Source organism: Cetorhinus maximus, chromosome 11 (assembly GCF_964194155.1).
Source record: "Cetorhinus maximus chromosome 11, sCetMax3.hap1.1, whole genome shotgun sequence".
In the NCBI taxonomy this organism is placed as follows: Eukaryota; Metazoa; Chordata; class Chondrichthyes; order Lamniformes; family Cetorhinidae; genus Cetorhinus; species Cetorhinus maximus.
Window position 1 is genome coordinate 96729402 of NC_135889.1, and position 26942 is coordinate 96756343.

At 45.9% G+C, this 26942-nt stretch overlaps 1 protein-coding gene across 1 annotated transcript in view; it reads right to left on the reverse strand.

Annotated features, from left to right (window-relative positions):
* Positions 1–26942, reverse strand: part of LOC144686788 (low-density lipoprotein receptor-related protein 1-like) — a 1926687-nt gene that overhangs the window by 842596 nt on the left and 1057149 nt on the right. Inside the window, exon 18 of the mRNA XM_078552493.1 lies at positions 26165–26281. Within this exon, the coding sequence (XP_078408619.1) occupies positions 26165–26281 (117 nt within the window). The remainder of the gene's footprint in view (positions 1–26164; positions 26282–26942) is intronic.

Sequence of the window (26942 nt, forward strand, 5' to 3'; positions counted from 1 at the left end):
CCAATAGGTCATTCTGAACTATCATCCAATCGATGGGAGAGCACTGCTCCCACTCCGGTAGGAGATGCCTCAAACGTCAGAACTAACTCTTTTCTTTGGTCAAAATGTACTGATAGGGTGGGTGAATGCAACAGCTGTTTCACTTTTGAGAAAGCTTCTTCCTGTGGTGTTTGCCAAGGCCAATGTTGTTTTTTCTTGAGTAGGTAATACAAGGGTGCCAGTTCTGTCAACAAATTAGGTAAAAAGCGTCCATAGTAATTGATCATCCCCAAGAATGATTTTAGCTCAGAGGTGTTCCTTGGTGCTGATGCCTCTGTGATGGCTCTCACTTTTTTTTCAACTGGGTGGAGGCCCTATGCATCTACCCTGTGACTTAAACAGAATACCTCTTTTGCTTGAAACGTGCGCTTTTCTTTTTTTAAACGCACACCCACCTGTGAAAAATGCTTCAAACCTTCTTTCAAGTTTGCCAAATGCTCTTTTTCAGTGAGTCCTGTCACTAGAACATCATCTAAATAAACTACAAGATGAAGCAATCCCTGCAGTATATTTTCCATTGTCCTCTGGAATATGGCGCATGCAGAGGATATACCAAAAGGCAAACGAGTTTATTGGTACAACCCTTTGTGCGTATTAATTGTGACAAACTTCTACAAGGTCTTCCCTCACTCTAATTATTGATAAGCATGGCTCATATCAAGCTTTGTGTAAGCAGTACCACCTGCTAACTTAGCATACAAGTCTTCAATTTTTGGGATAGGGTGTCTGTCCAACTTAGCCACTTTATTGACAGTCGATTCATCATCTCCACAAATTCGAACACTTTGGTCAGGCTTAAGTAAGAGGACTATTGGTGCTGCCCATTCTGAGAACTGCACAGGTCGTATCACTCTCAGTTCCTCTCCTCGTTTCCTTTTATTTGTCTATAAACTGTGGCTGCTTCCCGCTTCTCATCAGGGCTGTACATTTTTATGCCCCTTTTGGCTGGGGCTCCCCACCCATCATGGAGGATGGCCCCATGTGGCTTTTGAGTTCCTCACTGCACCTTCCATAGCCAATGCTATTTCCTGCACCTTCTGAAAGTCCACATTTGTTTCAGACAGTAATTTCTTCTGAATCGCATCTTCATTTATACAGCACACTAAACGATCATTTCATTTGTAGATGCACCAAACTCGCAGTATTCTGTTAACTGTTCCAGACTTGGCACATAACAAGCAATTGTTTCCCCAGAGGCTCTATTTCTTGAGTTAAATTTGAACTATTGCTTCATGACCAAGGGCTTGGGCTGGTAATGATTCTTCACAAGGTTCATTAAATCGTTAAAACTTTCTGAATCCGGGGCACTGGGTGCCATTAAACTTCAGATCAATCCACATATCTTACTCCCACACGTGGATAAGAGGATTGCATGCCTCTTTTCCTCCCCAGCAATACCATTAGCTTGGAAAAAGAATGTGAGGCATTCAACATAATGAGGCCAATCATCCACCTTTCGGTCGAAAGGATCAACTCTTCCAAACTGCGGCATGCTTTGAGAGGACTGCTTCGATGATTAAGAAGGGAGTTCTACTTACAATTGCCATGCAAGGTACGGCCTGATTTTGGTGCACTTGATTTCCTTCCTCGCTTTTGTTTCGTCCTTCCTTGCTTTTTTAATCAACTCATCGCCAGTTGTTGGATCCTTGGTCTAGTTGGACTAATAGATCGGCTTGTTTCAGGATGACTGAGTTGGTATCATAGACAGAGCAGATCAGTAGACAGCTCTTATGTAGAACACATTCTATTTATTTATAAAGGAACTCAGCAGCTAAACTTGCGTACTTACAACTAAAACACGGGCAAGAAATTTCCTGTCGGCGAGCAGGGGCGGGGCCCACTCACCGATGCATAAAATGATGCGGAATGACGTCGGGCGGAACTGCTGACGTCATCCCGAGTCATTTGCATTTTCAGGTAGGCGGGGGCGCAGCCGAGTCAGCTGTGCGCCCACCAACCTATCGAGGGCCTATTTAGGCCATTTAAAAAACAATTAAGCTCATTAGTGGACCTGCCCTTCCAACCTTAAGGTTGGCAGGCAAGTCGGGAGCACTGGTGGCCACATGAAAAAGCATGAAACCTCACCCAGGGGCGGGATGAGGTTTCATTGCTCAATCAAAAAATTAAGAGACACTTATAATTAATGTTATGCCCATGTCCCAACTCATGTGACATTGTTACATGAGGGGACGTGGATGATGAATGAAATTTTCACTGCAGTGACTTTTTTACTTTGGGAGCCTATCTCCCTGAGGCAGCACTTAGTCTCAGGGAGATCGGAGCCCACTTCCGATTTTAGGAATCCACAGCACCCCCCCTTCGCAGGAAGCACATAGGGCGCAGATCGGAGGGCCGCCCGCCCACACCTGTCCCTGCACTTCCCCCACAACCGGGGAAAAATTTTGCCCACATCTCGACATAACAGCCTGTTACTCTAGACTACTAAGGCAGCCCGCGCTACTCTGTCATTGGATAATGAGGTCATGTGATCTTCTATTATAACATTCTTCTTAAAGGTATATTACACATCAGATTACCACTACTGGAATAATATATTAGTTTGCATGCATTAATATTCCTCTTGTTATTCTAGCCACCAAAAACAATGTGCTTTTGACAACATATTTTTGAACAAAGACATGAGCACAACTAAAAATCACCCCATTAAAGACAACTATTCTTCATGTGAAGATCTTGACCATTGATCTTCCTTTGGAGAAGTAGCTGTTTGGAGGTTTAAAAATAGATTTATCCTAACTATCTAAAAATATTACTTTGAAATAGAGAATTAAGTTATTTTGTTACACAAAGGGGTAGATTTAGATTTCTGTAATCGTGTAAAATGGGTCAATGGAAGTGAATATGAATGAAAATCGTGAGAGATGTAAAACGGATTGCAGACTCTCTGTTGCTCATTTAACGCTATTGCATAAAGCATGGATCTACCCTAAGCATTGGAAAAGATGTTTGTTAAATCCTTGCACAGAATAAAGGATGACAACTAAAACCATGTGGCACAGATATTCCTTCCCTCTGCATGCAAACTAATTTAAATATAATATTGAATAATAAATGATTCCTGCATGCATATTCTTGTCACGTCTTTCAGAAGTGTTTCAAGTACAATGAATTACTTTCATCTGCAAGGACTGATTTGTAGGCAAACATTACAGCTATTCTGCATCAATAATGTTCCACAAACAGCAATGTGATGAGTAATCAGTTGATCTGTTTTATATGATGTTAGTGGTGGGAGGACTTTTGGGCAGAATAAGGTGATAATTCCCTTTAAGTCATATCATGGAAGTTTTAAAGCCCATTAGAATGGCCAGACGGAACATCAGATTGACATCTGAGAAAAATATGTTAACCACCAAATACACCATTGCTACAAATAAGGACTCGTTAACATTATTATTAGAGTTATAACCAACAAACAAGTTTATATTTGCTGGCATTATTATGATGAGTTTCCATTAGAAGTTGTAGGCCATGATTTTCTTGCTGCCATCCTCAAAAGTCCAGTAAAATTTTGCAATTGCTGGCCTAATCTTACCTACCACCTTCAATAAATAATCTTAACACTAGTTTTGTTCTGAGCTAGCCACAGTTTAATTGCAATTTGGCATCCACTGTCACAGAATTTTTACAGCACAGAAGGAAGTCATTCAGCCCATGGTGTCTTTGAAGTGACTCTGCACAATCTTCAAAGCCTCTGAATGTGAGTTTACTGAGGATTCAAATTGGTAACAAAACTAAATCCATTTGTGAAAATTATATTTACCATTGTGCTTGACATAGAGCACAAAGGAAATTTTGGCCCATGAAAGTAGCCATTGTTAATCTGTAAATGGAAGTTTCATGGTTTTCATCATAAGTAACAATTAATACTCAATTTAGCGTTTCATCGAATCAACACATACATAATCAACCAAAATCCACCAGAAAACATGAGCTATAAAGGGTGGAAGATAAAATGATGTTAATAAGAAAAAGCTTTGATTTTGTTGAGACAGATGGTCAAGTGATTAAACTTAAGGCCTATAAAAACACAGGCACTTGGCTCAATATAAAAATCAGGTCATCATTAACATTGATGCTAATGATATGCTGTGAGAAATTCACACTAGCTTTCCAAATATTCACAGTTTGATAAGCATTTGCAGCCAATTGTTCCATTTGGATACAGGACAGAAAACTAGTTCACATGTATCAATTAAAAGTTGGCAAGATGGCACAATTAGCAATCATAACTGTCTGTGCTTTGGACGACAGGGAGCCAATGCAACTTACCAAAGTTCAGCCAAAAATAAAATTTATGTAATGCAAATACTTGTCAGAAACCTCCTTGGGATTACCTAATAATGCTACATCAGACATATAAGGCATCTCTATCTGTGAAATAAATTCATTGACTAAATCCATTTTTCTGTCATGGAAGCATTGTAGGTTAATAGACTGCTGGCCATTTGTTATAATAAGACAATTAGAGAGTAGCAGCTTGAATTGTTTGGTGGATTCTTCATTTTCTTGAATGATTGATTGTGACAGAAATGTGGGACAAAAATGTGAGAATGTATTAAATCAAAATCGGATTGGTGGCTTCGAATTTGCAGTAGCTGAAAAGATTAATGGGCCATAATTTGCTGTAGGAGTAAATCACATGGCATCTGCCATTATTTAAACTTGCCCTTGTCCATTTAATCTTGACGATATTTTGCATTGCAAGTTGATGGAACTGAGATGAAATGCTTGCAGCGAAGGAAACCAGGCATCCAGGAGCTGAACAAACAGGGTGAGCAACTGTCAATTGTCTTAATGATGAAGATTGAAAGATTAAGAACAAAGAAAAGTACAGCACAGGAACAGGCCCTTCGGCCCTCCAAGCCTGCGCCAAACATATTGCCTGTCAACTAAAACATTTTGCACTTCCGGGGTCCGTATCCCTCTATTCCCATCCTATTCATGTATTTGTCAAGCTGCCTCTTAAACACCACTATCGTACCTGCTTCCACCACCTCCTCTGGCAGCGAATTCCAGGCACTCACTACCCTCTGCGTAAAAAATTTGCCCCGCACATCTCCTCTATAGTTTTCTCCTCTCACCTTAAATCTATGTCCCCAAGTAATTGACCCTTCCACCCTGGGAAAAAGCTTCTGACTATCTACTCTGTCCATGCCACTCATAATTTTGTAAACTTCTATCAAATCGCCCCTCAATCTCCGTCGCTCTAGTGAGAACAATCCAAGTTTCTCCAACCTCTCCTCATAGCTAATAACCTCCAGACCAGGCAGCATCCTGGTAAACCTCCTCTGCACCCTCTCCAACGCCTCCATATCATTCTAGTAATGTGGTGACCAGAATTGCACGCAATATTCCAAGTGTGGCCTAACCAAGGTTCTATACAGCTGCAGCATGATTTCCCAGCTTTTATACTCAATACCCCTGCCAATGAAGGCAAGTATGCCATATGCCTTCCTGACTACCTTAACCACCTGCGTTGCCACTTTCAGTGACCTGCGGACCTGTACACCCAGATCCCTCTGCCCGTCGATGCACTTAAGGGTTCTGCCATTTACTGTATAATTCCTGCCTGTATTAGACCTTCCAAAATGCATTGCCTCTCATTTGTCCGGATTAAACTCCATCTGCCATTTCTCTGCCCAAGTCTCCAACCGATCTATATCCCGTTGTATCCTTTGACAATCCTCTTCACTATCTGCAACTCCTCCAACCTTAGTGTCGTCTGCAAACTTACTAATTAGCTAGCCCAGTTACATTTTCCTCCAAATCATTTATGTATATGACAAACAAGCAAAGGTCCCAGCACTGATCCCTGCGGAACTCCACTGGTCACTAGATTGTGAAATAAAAACACAAGAACTGAGAAGGAAGTGTAAATAAGAATGGTCGAATTTAATGTCAAATCAGGTAGAGTGAGAGAAATAATGAGGCACAAAGAAATTGAGATTGAGAGAGAAGCAAAAAAAAAAGCAGAAAGGAAAAGTAAAAAAAAAGTTTTAATTCTAACTTTCACATTTTAAAAATGTTCTACTGCAAGACTTCACACTTGCAATAATTAACCTTCAGTACCAGAGATTTCTGGTACTGGTTCTGATTTCAGAGAATTAACAATTAGCCAATCATTAAAAGAAGCTCTGACAGCTAACACAGACTTAATTAAAGATGTATGGACATTAAATAGCTCCAAAACAGGCTCCTTCTGTCAATTTAGACCAGCATTAACTTTCAGTGATGACTTTAGCTCATATCTACTGCACAAACACAAGAATTTGATGTTGCTCAATGCATTTCCATGGTGAGGCAGACACCAAGATGCCATGGTGTACCTCAGATAGCAACTTTTGGATTTTCACATTGTGCATTTGTCCTTGCATGAAGTTGTTGTGGCATTTCCACGTATTACTTTGGGGGCTGTTAGCCTGCCAGTTATTTTGGCAGCAAATTATGGCCCGGCGTGGATATTTTGCCATTTGTTATCGTAAAAGAACACCAAACTACAATTTTGCAAGCCTATCAAAAGAGATATAAATAATATTTTATCAGAAACATATCCAGCTGAAAATGGGCAAGAGTTCACGGGAACAATAATTAGAAAAGAAGCATTTAGATACATGGTGGTAGAAATGTGTTAATTTTGCATTGGTCACCTGTTACACACCCCACCCAATATTCATTTCCTTTGACATTAGGAAATGAAAAGGCTATCTGTATTTGAAATTAATCTCTAAGCTGTCTGTTGAAAACAATTCAATGGTTTGTAACAGTTTCTACTGCACTATGGAGTGCAATTTGACTACATCAAAACTGTCAACTCTGCTCAACTACATAGTTGTAAGACCTGACCAGTAAGCAAGGATTGAAATATTATAATGTTCAATCAGCAGTATCTAGAATGGGGGGCAATGCTATCTTCAGGACAAGTGTGGTTAGAGGGTGGTGAATAATTAGAATAGGATATACAGATATAAGCCATTTTATACTTGGAAGTCAAATGTTGTGAACTTATTTTTATATATATCACTTTTATACTATAAACTAAACTGAAAAGCCTGGCAATTTGGGAAGCAAAGAAGAAGAATTGGTTAGAACAGAAGTATTTACTAGGCTGCAGATACGCAAGGATAGAACTTTGAGAATTCCCCGACCTCCTGTCTTAATGTTGGGGCAAGATTGACAGAAGGTCCAGCAAAGTGTTGAGTTCTTGATTTACTAAACAACTAATTTAAATTAGATGCAAAACTGACTTGTTTTTGCCAGTTCCACAGGCACAAAATGGTGGAAAAAGGTCCATTTTCTGGACTTTGCCTGTTTTCCTCAGGTGACGTGTAGCCACCTTAAACAGGCATTAGGCCTCTTGCATGTGTTAATAAGAAACCTGTTGAAGGATCCCTCTCCAAAACTGGTCAGAAAGTGAGCAGGATCTACCTGGATCAATGGGTGATGTGTCATGCCAAAACTGGTTCTACAGAAGACAGTGAACTGCCTATATCGATGAGCATGTTGACGAATCTGGGTTGGAAATGAGCCTAAACACATTTTTCCCCCTTTATGTTTCAATAAATGAATATTTGCATTAGTTATAGTTTTGGGGCAAAATTTGTAACGTAAATTTATGTACTGGACTAAGTAAAAGCTTCCTTTGATTTTTGACAGCAATAAAGGGAAGAAATTGATTCATGAATACAGATGCAGATGTTCCGAACCCAAATCCGATTTACACTAAGGCCTTGACACAATTATGTTAGGATTACTGTGATTAGAGTTTGATGGTGGGTTGAAGAAATCAATAATGGATTTTGTTTTCCTGTGAATTTCACTGGTTTTGAATGTTTATGTTATAGAATACCTCCTGCATTTAAATAATCATCTATTTTGGTTTCAAGCGTGAGGTGGAGTGAATCAAAGGGTAAAATAGATTGACAGGTGGTCCAAGAATATAAATTATGGACTGAGAAAGGTAATTTCAGTAATTAATCTGCTCTTTTGAAAAAGCATGCACAAATTGCTCTACCAAGCTTGCTTTATTTCCTGAGAAAATGTCCTTCAAAATTTCTTCCTGAATTTCAAATATAATGAGATGAAATGTTATTTAGAATAACTATCTAATCTTAAAGGCCACAATATTTGATTTGATTGATACTTTCTACAGGCGACATTATGGCAGGATTTTTTGGATGGCAGGATTTCCTGCCTGGCCACATGAAACATCAGTGGGGAATGCATCCCCACCAATCACAGCAGCCCTTCAGCCATTTAAGGTTTTGAGGAGCATTAATTGGCTGGATATGGGACTTCCACCCACACTCAGGTGGAAGTCCCACCTCAGAGCGCGACCGGACAATCTGATTGGATGGCAGCTCTGCAGCCCCAGCAGTGCCAGTGGCTGCAGTGGTCAGGAGTGGGATTAGATTCTTAATCTCAGAGTCTTGAACTAGGTCATTCCAGGGGTTCTCAGTGCGGGGAGGGGGTGTAGGACCTGAGGAGAGGGGAGTGGGGGTCTTGATGGAGAGGCCAGTGGTGGATGGCACAGCCATGGGGGCAGACCTTGGGGGACAGGGATCCTTGAGGGTGGCACTCTTCTTTTCTGCCCAAAGCCTGAGCAGGGTGACCTGCCAGGCTTTCCCCTGCTAAAAAGTTACCTGTTATAAAAGTTACCTGGACACTTTATTCTAGGAGACAGTCACACCCCTTAGGATAGGGTCTTCTGATTTGGTCAGTGGTCAGTGATAGGAGGGTGTGACTTCAAGTGATGTAGGAAAAGGGGCCTTGAGGGCAGGAGTGCAGGAGCATCAGCCCTTGCAATTATCCCACAGGTTTGAGATTTTTTCAGCTTGTTTGGATGAGAGTAGGGCTATAGGATGGATGAGTTGACTGGCCATGGCAACATGGTACAGGAAGCCATTCAAGTGGGGGGAGTTATAAGGAATGTAGTGGTAATAGGGGACAGTATAGTCATGGGTATTGACACCGTATTCAGCAGCAAAGGGCGTGAGTCCAGACAGCTGTGTTGCCTGACCGGTGCCAGGGTTCGGGACATCTGCTTGGGGCTGGAGAGGAATTTGCAGTGGGAGTGGGAGGATCCAGTTGTCGTGCTCCATGTTGGTATCAACAACATAGGCAGGACAAAGAAGGAGGTTTTGCATGATCAGTGTGAGGAGCTTGATGCCAAATTAAGAAGCAGAACCTCCAATGTCATAATCTCTGGATTATTACCTGAGCCATGTGCGAATTGGCATAGGACAAATTAGATTATGTAGATGAATGTATGGTTCAAAGACTGGTGTGAGAGAAGTGGGTTCCGATTCGTGGGGCACTGGCACCAGTACTGGGGAAAGTGGGATCTGTACCATTGGGACAGTCTACACCTGCACCGTGCTGGGACCGGTATTGTTGCAAGCTGTATAACTAGAACAAAGAACAAAGAACAAAGAACAAAGAAAAGTACAGCACAGGGAAGTAGAGAGGGTTTTAAACTAAGTAGTTGGGCAAGGGATCAAATTTGGGAAGATGTAGTAAATCAAAGAGCAGAGACAAGGCAAAAGAGAAAAGTATCATTATGGGAAATGAAAAACAGACCATGACAAGAGGGGAGGGAGAGTACAAATCTAACAGTAAATCAAGATGAGACTAGATGTTATAAAAAAGAAGAAAAGGATAAAACTAAAGGCTCTCTATCTAAATACATGAAGCAATCGAAACAAAACAGATGAACTGAGTGCGCACATAGAAATAAATAAGTATGATTTGATAGCCATTACAGAGACATGGATACAGGAAGACATGGATTGGGACCTGAATGTTAAAAGCTATAGGACAGTTAGGAAGGACAGGAAGTGAGGAAAAGATGGAGGAGGGTGGCTCTATTAGTTAATGATAGTGTTAGCACAATAGGGAGAGAAGATCGAAGTTCAGGAAATGAGGATGTGGAAACGGTTTGGGTAGAGATGAGAAATGGTAAAGGCAAGAAGTCACTTGTGGAAGTCATGTACCTAATTGTAACCACATGGTAGGGTGGAGCATAAAGGAGCTTGTCAGAAAGGCACAGCGATAATTATGGGAGATTTTAATCTACATATAGAGTGGAAAAGTCAGATGGGCAAAGATAGCCTAGATGTGGAGTTCATAGAATGTTTCCGGGATAGTTTCTTAGAACAGCATGTTCTGGAGCCAACCAGAGAGCAGGCCAAACTAGACCTGGTATTGTGCAATGAGATGGGATTAATTAATGATCTCATAGTGAAGGCATCCCTAGGTAGCAACGACCATAATACGATTGAATTTTACATTCAGTTTGAGGGAGAGAGGAGTGGGTCCGAATTATGACCTGAATTTCACAATTGGCACGTGCGCCAAGTTGGTGAGCCCAGAAGCGGATATATAATACACTCCCGGGCGAGATCACGTTTCCAATGCTGGGTGTCCAATTAAGGGCTGCCCAGCGTGAAATGCTTCTGCTCAATGGTCGGAAGGGCCGGGCGGGGATGGGAGCCTTTAGGACACCGGGTCTAATGGCGACCCAGTGGGGGATTTAAAAGCAGCAGAGGCAGCTCCCTGTTGCAGGGGGATCTTTGTATCTTTACCATTGTTTGACAAAACATCTTTTTTGAGCTGCAATGGTACCTGTGTCTGCTGGGCACGCCAAGTGGGGGGGGGGCAAGTCCTGTGGGCACTCAGCTCCCCCATCTCAGTTGAGTGCCTCGGACTCTGAAGGAAGTCAGTGCCAGGTGGGAAATCTTCATCCCCAGGGATGGCAGGAGAAGGCCAGCGCACCTGATCAAGAAAGCATGGGCAGAGGTAGCAGCCCAGGTCAGCGGCCATGGTGTTGTGTGACACACATGGGTGCAGTGCCGCAAAAGGTTCAATAATCTGCTGTACTAGGCAAGGGTGAGTACCAAGTTGGCATGGATCTGTGCGGAGAAGTGTTAACGGCTGTGGTGCTCAGGGGTGTAAGAGTCTGAGTGTCAACTGCCAATGACATCAGCGCCAGACAAGGCAGTGAGCGCTGGCTGCTTGGCCTGATTGATTTGTGGGTTGAGGGCCATGGCTCGGATGTGCCCCGCAAGGTGTTTTTCAGGTCGGTTGGCCAGACTTCAATCGCGCCACAGGTAGACAGTGGACTAATCAATGCTCCTCTGTCTTTTCAGAAGAGAAGCCATAACAACATCGAGAGGTCAAGGACAAGCGGAGGCCCCCCAAACCTGCTCATATTGACGAGGAACAAGATGGATGCCTTAGAGATGGCGTACTCGCGCCCAGCTCGTTCCAGCGGCCGTGGAGAGGCAGGGGTCTCTGACGAAGGTAAGAGTGCAGTGCACAGATGCGAGTGTGTAAACGTTGTTGTGTTGTCTCATCTATAATGGAAACCTCAAACCCGGAGCCCCCATTGTTCATTGAAAGACAATGGCACCATGCAGCAGATCTCCATTGTCTCACCAGCCCTCCTTTCTTGCATAGTGACAGTGTGATGACTGATACTAATAACTTGGCGTTTTTCTTCCCTAGAATCGCCACCCAGCAAATGATTGCAGGACCCCGATGAGCCACCCTTAATGCTGGAGGACCAGTGGCCATCAGATGCACCTGCATCACACCCCCTTTCTGCACCAGGCACCAGCACTTCAGTGGCATTAGATCATCAGCTGAAATGTTGGTGCACAGCAGTGAGGGCATGACACACTCGCATGAGGTGCATGCGGAGGCAAAGAGTGTCCAGGGTGTTGGCAATTGGAGGACTGCTGGAGTCTAGGACCGTGCTGAGTCTGAGGCAGGTGACGAGCCTCTGGAGTCGTGCATTAGGCGGCAAATACTGAATGTCCAGTGGGATGTGCAGGAGAATCTGGCGGAGATTCCTGAGGGTTTGCATGCCATGGTCTCTGTCATGGAGAAGTCCATGCTGAGCATGAGTACTGTGTTGACCCTGAGTACCGAGCGCACTGTCTCCTCCATTGAGAGAGTAGCGACTCACATGGAGAGGTAGCTCCATAAACAGAATCAGGGGTTCCTGGGGTTGCGCTTGGACCTGCAGGCCCTTGCACAGGAGGTCTCTGCCAGTGAGAGAGATGGATGAGGTACCTAGTATCTCTGCTAAGTGCCCGTCCATCAGTGGCGAGCAGGGAGGTTCATATTGACCTCACGTTGGTGCATGAGCTTCTTGTCGTCTCTGCGGGCTCCACTCAGGGCGCTCTGGATGCCGGCAGCAGCTCCTCTGCCCCTCTGTCAGTGACTGTGAAATCTGATAAGGCCACCATGACTGAGGAGTGCCCAGTTGTGGCGCTGGACACTCCCTCCCAGTCAGGGCCTGCACAGGCTCCACTTGCCAGGGATCGACTTCCAAGGTCATCAAGGCCAAAAGGACAGCAGAGTCAGCGGACTGCCTTCAATGCCGCTGCCAGCAAGAGGGGAGTAACCAAGATGCAGCACTCACAAACGTACATTTAAGGCACCGTGAAGCACAAGAGGGACTTTTCACGGGTGATCTTCTGTTCTGTTATGTTTTGTTAATTTGTTTACTGTTGTGACCATTAACATCTTGTATTATTATGTTCATTTTCTGTGAGTGTAAACATTATGTAAATTTTGCTTTTGTGTTAATGGCCTAAGTATGCTTCACTTGTTTTGTAGCTGCAGGGCATGCCAGTATCTCATGCTGGACGTGAGTGGCTCTAAACCTTTGGCACCGAGTGGACTTTGGGTTCAATGGAATAGGTCATTACAAATATTTGGTAAGGAGATGGCACCTCTGGCATGAGGTGAAAGCAGTACCTTGGCAGCCTAGCTGAAGGAGCATTGAATCAAGCCCTCCCTGGTGCCCTTGCCTCCATGAAGGTTCCAGAGGTCTGCCTCCACGTCCTCAATGTGTTCTTCCCTGGGCTCCTTTTCTGATCCACCACTGGAGTCATCATCTGCGGCCTTTGGAGCTGCCTCAAGATCCTCATCCTCCAGTGGATTCCCCCTTGCCAGAGCCAGATTATGGAGAGCGCAGCATGGAACAACTATCAGAGACACCCGCTCTGGAGGGTACTGAAGTGCCCCACTGACCAGTCCAGGCATCTGAGTCTCATCTTCAGCAGATCTGTGGTCCTCTCTATTACCATCCTTGTGGAAGCATGATTCCTGTTATACATCAGCCCTGCTTTTGTTCTTGGGTGCCAGAGAGGTGTCACAAGCCACCTTTTCAATTGACAGCCCTGTCACCCAGCAGCTAACCATCCAGTCCAGCTGGAGCCATGAACAGCCTTGATACCTGTGAGTGTAATAGAATGTAAGTGTCATGGGAGCTACCAGGGCACCTTGCACAGACTTGCAGAATCTGTACCTTGTGGTCACAAATTATCCGCACATTCATGGAGTGGAAGTCCTTCCTGTTGACAAAGGCACCGGGCTCACCTGCTGGCGCCTTGATGGCCTCGTGTGTATAGTCTATTGCACCCTGGATGTGGCGGAAGCCAGCAATCGCAGCGAAGCCTTTGGCTCGCTCAGCCTGGCTGGACTAGTCCTTCTGGAAATGAATAAATTTCATGACCCACCTGAACAGGATGTCAGTCACCAGCTTCATGCAACTGTGGACAGCTGATGGGGACACTCCACATAGATCCCCCACTGACCCCTGGAAAGAGCCGGAGGCACAGAAGTTCAGGACCACTGTGACCCTCAGGGCCACTGGCATGGAGTGTCCACCCACACAGTTGGAGGTTATCTCTGGCCCAATCATCTGACATATGGAGGTCACATTCTCCCTGGAGAGGTGGCATCTCCTTTGGTACTGCACTTCTGACATGTTGAGCTAGCTGCATCGCTGTCTGTACACTCTGGCAGCAGGATAATGGCATCTTCTGCGGCCCCTTCTGCCTTGGACTCCCTGCTTGCCCTGCACCCCTTGTGCCTGCAGCTCTCCTCCCACAGGTCACTCCCTTGGATGCTGCCTATGTACACCTGGCCTCCTTTCTCTTCTGACCCTCCCTTCTCAGAGGAGCTCGCCACCAGTGGAGTAGATGATCCCCATTACCAGAGAAACAGAAGGCTGTCTGGTGACTGGGTCAACATGGTATAAATTCTCCAGGGGCCTTGGAGAAACCAATCAGCCCAGAGATGAAGGCTAGCAATGCGAAGGCTGAAGCTCAAAACAGAGATAAAACTCACCAAGCAACCAGCAGCAAACTATCTCCTAAACTCCTCGCCACTCAGAATGGCAATGCTCCAGACCTTTTTATCCCACCCTTGGATGAGGTTTTGTTAAAAATAGGCTGCCTGTCTGCCTGCTTTGTCGGTGCAACATAAAATTGTGGACAATGGTGATTTTAGCAGCCTTAATTGGCTCCAACTCCTGCACACCCGTGCCCACCGCCCTCAGTATTGCTCGCTTGTGCAATGATGTCAGGATGCACGCCAGACATAATTTTGCACAATTTCACGTGCATTCGGCTCAGGTGCTTGCCCACCTGGTCAATGTAAAATTCTGGCCTATATTTTAAAACATTAATAAGGACAATTTATGAGGGCATGAAAGCAGAACTGACTAAAGTGAATTGGCAAGCTAGATTAAGGGATAGGTCAGTAGAGATGCAGTGGCAAACATTTAAGGGAATATTTCATAATACACAGAATAGATACAATCTAACAAGTAAGAAAAATTCCAAGGGATGTACACACCATCCTTGGTTAACTAGAAAGCTTAAAGCTAGTATCAAACCTAAAGGAAAAGCACATAATTGTGCAGAGATAGGTGCAATGTCAGAAGATTGAACAGAATATAAGGAACAGCAAAGGATGAGTAAAAGATTAATAAGGAGGAAATAATTAGAGTACAAGTAAAAGATAGCCAGAAATATAAAAACAGATAGTAAAAGTTTCTATAAATATTTAAGAAAGAAACGAGTTAACAAAGTGAGTCTGGAGAATTGATAATGGAAAACAAGAGAATGGCAGATGAATTGAACAGGTATTTTGCATCAGTCTTCACTATAGAGGATACAGGTAACATCCCAGAAGCAGCTATAAATCAGGAAATAGAAGGGAGGGAGGAACTCAGGAAAATTACAATCACCAGAGAAGTAAATTGTTGGGGCTGTGGCTGACAAGTGCCTGGGTCCTGATGGACTTCATTCCCAGGGTCTTAAAAGAAGTGGCTAGTGAGATAGTTGATGCAGTGGTTTTAATTTTACGAAACTCCCTAGATTCAGGGACGGTCCCACCAGATTGGAAGATAGCAAATATAACTCCATTATTAAAAGAGGGAAGGAGACAGAAAGTGGGAAACTACAGGCCAATTAACTTAACATATGTCATAGGGAAAATGTTAAAAGCTTTTATTAAAGATGTTATAGCAGGGCACATGGATAAGTTCAAGGTATTCAGGCAGAGTCAACATGGTTTTGTGAAAGGGAAATCATATTTAACCAACTTATTGGAGTTCTTTGAAGAAGTAACATGTGTTGTGAATAAAGGGGAGTGGGTGGATGTACTGTACTTAGATTACCAGAAGACATTTGATAAGGTGCCACATCAAAGGTTATTGCTAAAAATAAAAGCTCATGGTATAGGGGTAATATATTGGCTTGGGTGGAAGACTGGCCAGCTAAGAGGAAGCAGAGAGTTGGCATAAATGGGTCTTTTTCAGGTTGGCAAGATTTAGCGAGTGGTATGCCACAGGGATCATTGCTGGGACCTTAACTGTCATATAAATGACTTGGATGAAGGGATGGATGGGATGGTTGCCAAATTTACTAATGACACTACGATAGGTAGGAAAAGTAAGCTGTGAAAAGGTCATAAAAAAGCATTAATGAATCAGATGGATTTTTATAACAATCGGCAATGGTTTCGTCGTCATCATCGGACTTTAATTCCAGATTTCACCATCTGCAGTGATGGAATTCAAACCCAGGTCACACCCAGGTATGAGAGTAATTGCCTTTGCATAACACTATTCATTTAATTCATGGAAGAGTGTCTGTAAATAATGAAAAAAAAAACCCACTAGGTACCAAAGATGCAATCAACATCCAGTCTTTGATTGACTAATAAGTATTCCAAGGGTCAATTTATCGCTGGCTGTGAAAGACATTTTACCCCTCATTGGCAACTACATCATCTGAATTGCTCCAGGACCCAAAGAATGCTATAAGGTTTATCTCTATTTGTACCAAGATGGATCCTCCCAGGCTTGTCTTGCATAGCTAGGCTACACCATGTATTGGTCTTGCTCCTTTCTCTGAAAATGATTTTTTATTTTGCTGTTTGATTTATGCCAACGATGTGGCAAGTTAACTCACAAGAGAATAATAAATCTCACTTGTGCTTCCTATCTCTAAAATAATAAAACACCATGGAATCTACTTTCAAAGGTCACAGCCAAGGTTTGAAGAAGATAAAGCATAAATCTAGTCTACTGAAACAAATTTAGTCTTGTTCTGTTACTCGATGGTATCTGTGGTCACTCTTACACAACATAAGAGTACTAGAAGCCACCTGGGACGGAATATGGTGATGATTATGCTTTTTTTCTGCTTATATAACAAATTAGCATTTGAAATTTTTCATTGTTTGCAGTATTTTCTGAGCGGCTGTGTTTTTTTTTTAAAACCTGTGCCAGAAAGGAACTAAAAACAAGAATCGTAAAACAGAGGATAATCTAAACCTATGACATCATTTGAGAAGCAGAGTTCTTAATTTTAAAAGTCCTTTATTGAGGCATGGTTTGCAATCAAGAGCTCTTTGTTAGCAATGAGCACTATTGAAGAGATGCTTGACAAAGCAATAACATGCAAATTAGTTTAATACTTTTTATTGGGCCATAACTTCCGACTGGTGTCAGAAAGTGCTGGCCCATAGGAATTAAAACAAACAAACTCACACTTGCCTGGTCTTGAAAATTAATCTGGCACTTCTATTCGTCAGTGCTGCTTGGGGCCTGCAACGAAAGTCCCCTTGCAAGCCCCAGCAAAGTGCATCTCCAGCAGTTTCAAGGAGGCCGCCCCCCACCCACTTTATTACGGCACTCGCTGCTACAAGGCAGGTAAATTTAAAGGGCCAGGGAAATTGACAGGCCAGGGGGAATGTAAGCCTGTAAGATAAGTGGATAGGATTTGGGGGGTGGGGTGTGTCTGGGGGTGGGGGGGTCAGGAGATCTGTGGGAAGTCCGGTTGGGGGGGTGTGGTCCAAGGTCGAGGGCGGAGGTAGGTTGCAGGTCCAGGGGCGGGGGTCGGAGGGGGTGGTCGGAGGTCCGGGGAGGTCGTGGGGGTGGGTTTCGGAGGACCGGGGGTTTGTGGGGGCGGGGGTTGGAGGTCCGAGAAGATCATGGATGAGGGAGGGGGTCCAAGATCTGGGAAGATTGTTGGGGAGGGGGGAGCAAGGTCTGTGGGGTGTTGTTGCGGGGGAAGGGCTCCCAAGTCCAAGGGGGATCGGAGCGTGGGAGGGAGTTTCGAGATCCAGGGGGTTGTATTGGTGTCGGATGCCCAGGGGGTTCGGAGGTCCGGTGGGATGGGTTCGTGGGGTGTCCGAGGTCGGGTGGGGAGAGTGTTGGAAGTGTGTGTAGAGTGAAGGAGTGGGGGGCATCTGAATTTGGGGGTGGAAGTCAGTTGAAAGTCTGGGGGCGTGCAGGGTGGGGGCTGACAGGGATGGAAGTTCATGGGGAAGGGTCGGGTCCCAAATCCTGGGGGGGAGGGGGGTCAGAGGTCGGGTGGGGATCGGAGGTTGGGGGAGTGGAGAATGTAGGAGGTCGGGAGTGGTGTTGGAGGTCGGGAGTTGGGGGGAGGTTAGGAGTGGTGGGGGGGCCCATGGTTGGTGAGGTGGGGGGGAGTCCCGTGGGGTTGGACCGGGTCTTTACAATAGTTACTCAGAACTTAGAAGAGGTAACTATTGATATAACCCTGGCGTAACTATCCGAAGTTTGTGGTTTAAACCACATTTTTGGGTGGTTCCCAGCACAGTGCAACTGTCCAGAGGAAGTGTGCACTTCTGGGCAATTGCCATGCAAACCCTTAGCTGGGAACGTCCCAAAGGGATTCCCTAGCACATCTTTGGGGTACCCCCCAAATCTGATGCTGGGAGGTCAGAAGTTATGGGCCATTAAGTTTTGGATTTTTGTACCTCATGATTACAAAACACTATCTCTAAGCTGATGGAGGAGTCTATAGAATTGGTAGTTGCAGGTGAAGTTTGCTTAATTGATTCTCTCTAAACAATATTAAAATTTTTTAACAACTTTATTTAGGAATTTGGGTTTTGTATCTTGAAGAACAGTAAAGAAGATTATTCAATATCTAAAACTTTTAGTTGTTAGCAGGAAGTCTATTTTCTGATAGAATACTTATTCAATATTTATATTCTAATCTGGCTCTGAGTAAACCATGCATGTTTTTAATCTCAGCTAGTTGATTTTAATATCTAATAGTGAGAGAGAGGATGAGGTGAGGGAGAGAAATAGAGGAAAACAGTGAGGAATGAAACGTATCGGTCTGTCAGCAGAATCATACAGATTTGTGGTAGCAAGTATAAATCCCTTCTATGATATTGCCTTTAAATATCCTTTCGAAAGCACAGGTAATTAGATGCTAAAAGATGTGTGTCAAGTCTACCACATCCCTACCAATCCCTTCTCCAAAGCTACAGAATCTAGTTCACTAATGTCCTTCATGGAAGGAAATATGCCATGCCTACATGTGACTCCAGTCTCACAGACTCTTAACTGCTCCCTGAAATGGCTTAGCAAACCACCCAGCAAATCACAAACAGAAAAGTTGAAGAAGAATAGCCAAGCAACAACCTGACGTAGTCATGCTTAGCAAATCGTACCTTGCAACTAATGTCCCACATTCTTCCATCACCATCTCTGGGTATGTCCTACCCCATTAGTGGTGGCATCAGAGTGGAATACAACCAAGAGGAAGCGGCACTGTGTGTCCTCAACATTGACACAGCACAAAGTCTCGTGGCACCAGGTGAAACCAGTGGTATAGTGCCAAATTTCGAGGTGCAGGAAATCTAAGGAAATGTGTTAGCCATTATAAATCTACTATTATGTCATTTACCAACGTATTAATCATTTGAGTCCCCAAATGTCAGCAAAACTATGCCTTTTAAGTGAAAAATATTAGTACCAATAGGCATTTTCTTTTGAACCATGTGGTATTTTGAATTATTAGTCTTTAGCATAGCTAGAATTTCATTATGCAACAGTTTCGTTATTTAATACAAACCTATTAAAGACGTGAATTATAGAAAACTTTACTTACTTCTGACTGGGGGGTGGTATTTAGAGGGGAAACTGCTTTTCTTGATTTATATTAATAACCCAGACCTGGTTGTACAGGGCACAATTTCAAAATTTGAAGATGATGCAAGTCTTGGAAGTATTGTGAGCTGTGAGGAGGATAGTGATAGACTTCAAGAAGATATAGACAGTCTGGTGGAATGGGCAGATACATGGCAGGTTAAATTTGATGTAGAGAAATGTGAAGGGATACATTTTGGTCAGAAGGATGAGGAGAGGTGATGTAAAATAAAGGGTACAATTCTAGCAGAAAAGCAGGAGCAGAGGGACCTGGGTGTATATATCCATAAATCATTGAAGGTGGCAGGATAGGTTGGGAAAGCAGTTAATTAATTATACTGAATCCTGGGTTTTATAAGGAGGGGCAGAGTACAAAAGCAAGTAAGTTATGAACCTTCATAAAACATTAATTCAGCCTCAATGGGAAGGATGTGAAGGTTTTAGAAAGGGTGCAGAAAAGATTTACAAGAATGGTTCCAAGAATGAGAGACTTCTGTTGTGTGGATAGATTGGTGAAGCTGGCTGGGGCTGTTCTCCTGGGAGAAGGGAAGGTTAAGAGGAGATTTGTTAGACATGTTCAAAATCATGAGAGGTCTCAACAACATAAATGCAGAGGAACTATTCCTATCAGCAGGAGGTCGAGAACCCTAAGGCGATTAACAAAAGAACCAGAGGTGACGTGAGGAAAAATTTCTTTATGCAACAAATGGTTTGGATCTGGAATGCACTGCCTGAGCATGTGGTGGAGACAGATTCAAATACGGTTTTCAAAAGGGAACTGGATAAATATCTGAAGAGAAGATTTTACAGGGCTACCGGGAAAAGGGATTGGGCCTAGCGGAGTTGCTGCTGCAGATTACCGACACAATGTTCTGAATGGCCTCCTTCCGTGCTGCAACCATTCTATGATTCTAGTCTACGTACATTCAAGGAAGTTGATAAACACATGAGGAATGAAGAAGCTGACGATTACCCTGATAGTGTGATCAAGAAAGGTGGGAGGAGGCTTGTTTGGAACATAAACACAAACATAGATGAGGTGAGCCAAATGGCCTGTTTCTATGCTGTAAATTCAATGTAAAGCTGCCAGCAGGGAATATAAACACTATTAATGCGAATCACTCTCACCCTATACTCTCTCCCCACAACTCCCTCTACCCCACCCTCGCAATTGCCCGGTCTTCAATCCTCTTACACTACCTCTCTCAACACCTCCTCACACTCCCTCTCCCTTACCCCCTCACACTCTTTCTTCCCCACCCCATCACACTCTTTCTTCCCCACCCCCTCACACTCTCTCCCCCCAACTCCCTCTCCCCCACCCTTGCACTCGCCCTCTCTTCAATCCTCTCACACTCCCTCTCACAGCACCTCCTCACACTCCCTCTCCCTCACCCCCTCACACTCTTTCTTACCCACCCCCTCACACTCTCTCTTCCCCACCCCCTCACACTCTTTCTTCCCCACCCCCTCACACTCTCTCTTCCCCACCCCCTCACACTCTCTCTTCCCCACCCCCTCACACTCTTTCTTCCCCACCCTCTCACACTCTCTCTCCCTCACCCCCTCACACTCTTTCTTCCCCACCTCCTCACACTCCCTCTCCCTCACCCTCACCCCCTTCACACTCTTTCTTCCCCACCCTCTCACACTCTCTCTTCCCCACTCCTTCACACTCTCTCTCCACCCCCTCACACTCTCTCTCCACCCCCTCACACTCTCTCTCCACCCCCTCACACTATCTCTTCCCCGCCCCCTCACACTATCTCTTCCCCACCCCCTCACACTATCTCTTCCCCACCCCCTCACACTATCTCTTCCCCACCCCCTCACACTATCTCTTCCCCACCCCCTCAAACTCTCTCTTCCCCACCCCCTCACGCGCTCTCTTCTCCACCCCCTCACGCGCTCTCTTCATCACCCCCACAGGCTCTCTCTTCCCCACCCTCTCACGCTCTCTCTTCCCCACCCTCTCACACTCTCTCTTCCCCACCCCCTCACACTCCCACTCCCCCACCTCTCACACTCCCACTCCCCCACCCCCTCACACTCTCTCTTCCCCACCCCCTCACACTCTCTCTTCCCCACCCCCTCACACTCTCTCTTCCCCACCCCCTCACACTCCCACTCCCCCACCCCCTCACACTCCCACTCCCCCACCCCCTCACACTCTTTCTTCCCCACCCTCTCACACCCTCTCTCCCTCACCCCCTCACACTCTTTCTTCCCCACCCCCTCACACTCTCTCCCCGCAACTCCCTCTCCCCCACCTTTGCACTCGCCCTCTCTTCAATCCTCTCACACTCCCTCTCTCAGCACCTCCTCACACTCCCTCTCCCTCACCCCCTCACACTCTTTCTTCCCCACCCTCTCACACTCTCTCTTCCCCACCCTCTCACACTCTCTCTTCCCCACCCCCTCACGCGCTCTCTTCATCACCCCCACAGGCTCTCTCTTCCCCACCCTCTCACGCTCTCTCTTCCCCACCCCCTCACACTCTCTCTTCCCCACCCCCTCACACTCTCTCTTCCCCACCCCCTCACACTCTCTCTTCCCCACCCCCTCACACTCTTTCTTCCCCACCCCCTCACACTCTTTCTTCCCCACCCCCTCACACTCTCTCTTCCCCACCCCCTCACACTCTCTCTTCCCCACCCCCTCACAGTCTTTCTTCCCCACCCTCTCACACTCTCTCTCCCTCACCCCCTCACACTCTTTCTTCCCCACCTCCTCACACTCCCTCTCGCTCACCCCCTCACACTCTTTCTTCCCCACCCCCTCACACTATCTCTTCCCCACCCCCTCACACTCTTTCTTCCCCACCCCCTCACACTCACTCCCCCCAACTCCCTCTCCCCCACCCTTGCACTCGCCCTCTCTTCAATCCTCTCACACTCCCTCTCTCAGCACCTCCTCACACTCCCTCTCCCTCACACTCTTTCTTCCCCACCTCCTCACACTCCCTCTTCCCCACCCCCTCACACTCTCTCTCCCTCACCCCCTCACACTCTTTCTTCCCCACCTCCTCACACTCCCTCTCGCTCACCCCCTCACACTCTTTCTTCCCCACCCTCTCACACTCTCTCTTCCCCACCCCCTCACACTCTTTCTTCCCCACCCCCTCACACTCTTTCTTCCCCACCCCCTCACGCTCTCTCTTCCCCACCCCCTCACACTCTTTCTTCTCCACCCTCTCACACTCTCTCTTCCCCACCCCCTCACACTCTTTCTTCCCCACCCCCTCACACTCTCTCTTCCCCACCCCCTCACGCTCTCTCTTCCCCACCCCCTCACACTCTCTCTTCCCCACCCCCTCAATCTCTCTCTTCCCCACCCCCTCACACTCCCTCTTCCCCACCCCCTCACACTCTCTCTTCCCCACCCTCTCACACTCCCTCTTCCCCACCCCCTCACACTCTCTCTTCCCCACCCCCTCACACTCTCTCTCTTACAAAGTCTCCAGTCACTCACTTACTGAGATGCCAGTGCCCCCTCTGTCCCGGCTGCCTCGCCTGCGCCCCCTCTGTCCTGGCTGCCTCGCCTGCGCCCCCTCTGTCCCGAGTCCCTCGCCTGCGCTCCCTCTGTCCCGAGTGCCTCGCCTGCGCCCCCTCTGTCCCGAGTGCCTCGCCTGCGCCCCCTCTGTCCCGAGTGCCTCGCCTGAGCCCCCTCTGTCCCGAGTGCCTCGCCTGCGCCCCCTCTGTCCCGAGTGCCTCGCCTGAGCCCCCTCTGTCCCGAGTGCCTCGCCTGCGCCCCCTCTGTCCCGGCTGACTCGCCTGCGCCCCCTCTGTCCCGGCTGCCTTGCCTGCGCCCCCTCTGTCCCGAGTCCCTCGCCTGCGCCCCCTCTGTCCCGAGTCCCTCGCCTGAGTCCCCTCTGTCCCGAGTCCCTCGCCTGAGCCCCCTCTGTCCCGGCTGCCTCACCTGCGCCCTGGAACTGACCTTCAAAACTTACCATCCCACTCTTTGCTGCTCGTCAAATCACAGGTTGTTTTCTCTCTGCACTTGCTTCTGATAGGCCACTAATCAGCCTATCAGCAGCAAATGCAGGGAGGAGCCAGCCTGTGATTGGGTGAGCAGTTTTACAACATTTTTCAAATATAAGTCACTCGAATGTTTGGCGGGCCGCATTGAGTTGGACAAGTCCGCTTTAAATAGAAGGTGCCGGAGCACTGCTCCAGTGCACTCTGACAGCACTACACCACTGGGTGAAACATGGGCAAGGAAGCCTCCAGTTGATTACTACTTACTGCTATCCCACAGCTGATGAGTCAGTGCTCCTTCATGAACATGATTGGGAGTAGCACTGAGGTTAGCAAAGTCACAGGCTCTGATTGGGGGATTACAATGTCCATCTCCAGGAGTAGCTCAGTAGCACCATTACTGACTGAGTTGGCTGAGTCCTAAAGGACATAACTGCTAGACTGGATCTTTGGCAGGTGGTGAGGGAACTAACAAGAGGGAAAAACCTACTCGACCTTGCCCTCACCAATCTACCTGTCGCAGTAGCACCTGTCTATGACAGCATTGTTAGGAGTGACCACCGCACAATCTTGTGGAGACTTCACACAGAGGATACCACCCATTATGTTGTGTCACCATTCCCTCGTACCACGCCCACCCTCAGCTCACTCCCCAGGAGGCAGTCATGGACTCATCAGAGCCCTCCCTTGCATGCTCACCTGGACATCCCCCTGTCTGGACCCCTTCCTTCCTTGGACCCTCTTTCCCCCTTGGAACTCCTCCCCCTCCCGGATACCCCCCCACCAGGACTCCCTAACCCCGGACCACCCCCAACTCCCCGCTTAGTCCTTCCCCTTTGCCAACTGCATCCTCCACCCCTACTTCTTCCTCCAGCCTTACTCCCTCCCCTTTCCACACTCCTTCCTCTCGCCTGGACTCTCTCGCCTGTCCGCACTCCTTCCTCCCACCGGTCTCCCTCCCCTCTCCACACTCCTTCTTCCCCTCTCTTCACTCCTTCCCCCCTCTGAACTCCTTCCCTTACACCTTCCACCCCACTTACACCTACCTCCCCAGTTGCCATCTCCTCCCCCGATACCCCCTCCTCCCTTGTACTCCCTCCCCTCCAACCTACCCCTCCGACACCTTCATCCCCCTTCTCCCAACCTCACTCCCCCGACACCTTAATTCACCCTTCCCAACCCACCCCATAACACCTTCATTTCCTCCCCAATTTCATCTACCCAACACCTTCCTTCCCCCTCTCTCAACATTAGTCCATCCTGACACCTAATTCCCCCACTCCAACCTCATCACATTTGAACACCTTCATTCCCCCCCTCCCAACCTCAACCCATCCTGACACCTTCATTCTGCCCCTCCCAATCTCACACCCACCCCTGACACCTCTTCCTCTCCCAGTCAATCCTAGATCTTCCTCTCCCACCCCCCGGTACACCTTCCTCCCCCAAGCACAGCTGGACCTTCCTCTCCACCCCCTCGACCATCATCCATTGTGAGCAGATCCTCAACGGTGACTTTCCAACTTCTGTGAGCTGCTTCGCTGCAGAGCCATGTCCATGAGAGTCCACCCAGCATGCCATGGACGCTCCTCCAGTGTTCCATTGCTGTCGGGCTCCAGTATCTTCTGTTCCTTGGATGTCCATGATGTGAGCAAAGCTCTGGCACTAAGTCCCAACTTCTGCACGTCACACTTGTGAAGGTGTGTTCTGCACCGGCGTACAATCACGCCGCTGTGGGTGGACGATCCAGCTTGGGGGGGTGAGGTGGGGGTTGGCCTTATAATCATATGCAGTTGTATTACAACGAGGTTCCCGATATCCAATAGCAGGAAACGCGGCCCGCCATCGACGTGCTGAGCAGACAATCACAAACTGGTTTCACAACGTTGTGAAACCAATTTTTGGCCTTCTTGCCATATTGTCCGTTGATGCCACCGCCAGTGGGCATGGAAAATTCTGCCCACAGTTTATATTGTGCTGAATTTTACAAAAGAAATCGCTTGCCATTAGAAATGATCACATCATTTACATGACTCTCCAGGGGTAGTCATCAAATGTTGCAAAAACCCAAGGCCTGCCCAGGACTAGGCATTCGCTTTCATGACCTAAGCCATAGAAACTCTACCTATACATTTAATTATCTATATATGGGTTATCAAACAACTTGCAGCTCACCAATCTTTTCTGGCGAAATACTCTCCATTTTTCTTCATATGTCCCATTTTTTAAAAAAAAGTATTTATAGATAAAAAAATGCAATTTCTGAATTTTTACTCTGTGAATTTGTCATGACTTCCCACTGTTTCATGCTTCATGTGTCACACTCAGAAACAGTCTTCACTACTTTTCTTTATCAGACATGATAATGCCTACAAGCTTTGATGAAATAAATTGAAGAATTGTAGCAATTATAATGATTTCAGCGCTAATTTTAACCATCCTTTTTTGTCATGTTCTTCACTCTTCAATGAAGCACCTACATCAATTGAACTCAGGTTGGTTTTAATCTTGCAGAAACTGTACAGTTATTACTTCAGGCAAGATTGAGGTAATAGCTATCAGCATCAGAAATTAGCAGCTCTGCAGTATAATGTGCTCGCTACCTTTCAATACTATGTTGCTTCTCATAGCCCATCTGGTCAAAAGAGCAGAAGCCTCATAACCTAATTCCACTCAATGTGGTTAGTTAGATTAGATCTATCCGCAATATTAAATAAACTTGACATTCTCACTACATTCAGCAATGGAAAGCTCGTAATTTATAATGCAATATTCTTGATAAGCTATACATTCTAATTGACGAACTGCAATGCTGCCCATAGCAAAGCAGTAGATTTTGTAAGGAGCCACTAACCGCATGACACAGCTTCATCAGATCGGTCTCCACAATCATCTTCTAAATCACACACCCATGACAATGGGACGCAACGTCCGCTGGTACAGGAAAACTGAGTGGGTTGGCAAGTCTTCCCTGCAATGAAACAACAATAATGTGGATCAGAACATAGCAGATGTCAGGAATTAATATTGTTTTTCTGTAATTGAACTACTTTTTCCAGAAGAGGCACCGGTCGCCTGGAAGGAATTTCAAACAAGGCTTAGGTAGATTAATTCAAAAAGACATAAATAACTATTTTATTTTTAATTTAAAGAATGCAAGAATTATCTATTAAATGAGATCTGATAGTTTTAAAATATTCAAAGTGCAAGCAAATGCACAGGCTAATCTTGAAGATGGACTTTGTGTAGAATGGAAATCTAGTTCTTCCTTATCACTCAACTAAGTATGATCACATCCCATTTTAATGAAATACCACACACCTTGTGCTATTAACTCAACCGTTTCCATATAATGTTAATTTTTCTCCTATTTGTTTGTAAATGTTAATAGAAATCTACTTTTCCATCCATTACTCTGAGGTATTCTCGGACCATTTCAGCCATATAATGTGATCACGATTAAAATACTTCTAAATATTAAAATAATCTTCATGGAGGACATAATTTGGCCATTCGAACCTGCACTGCTCCTGTGAAAGTATTATTCACTTTTTCCCCATACCCTCCAAAGATGTTCTTCATCAAACCTCCAATAATTCATCTTGTAAAAGCTATGATGCATTTCATTCCTA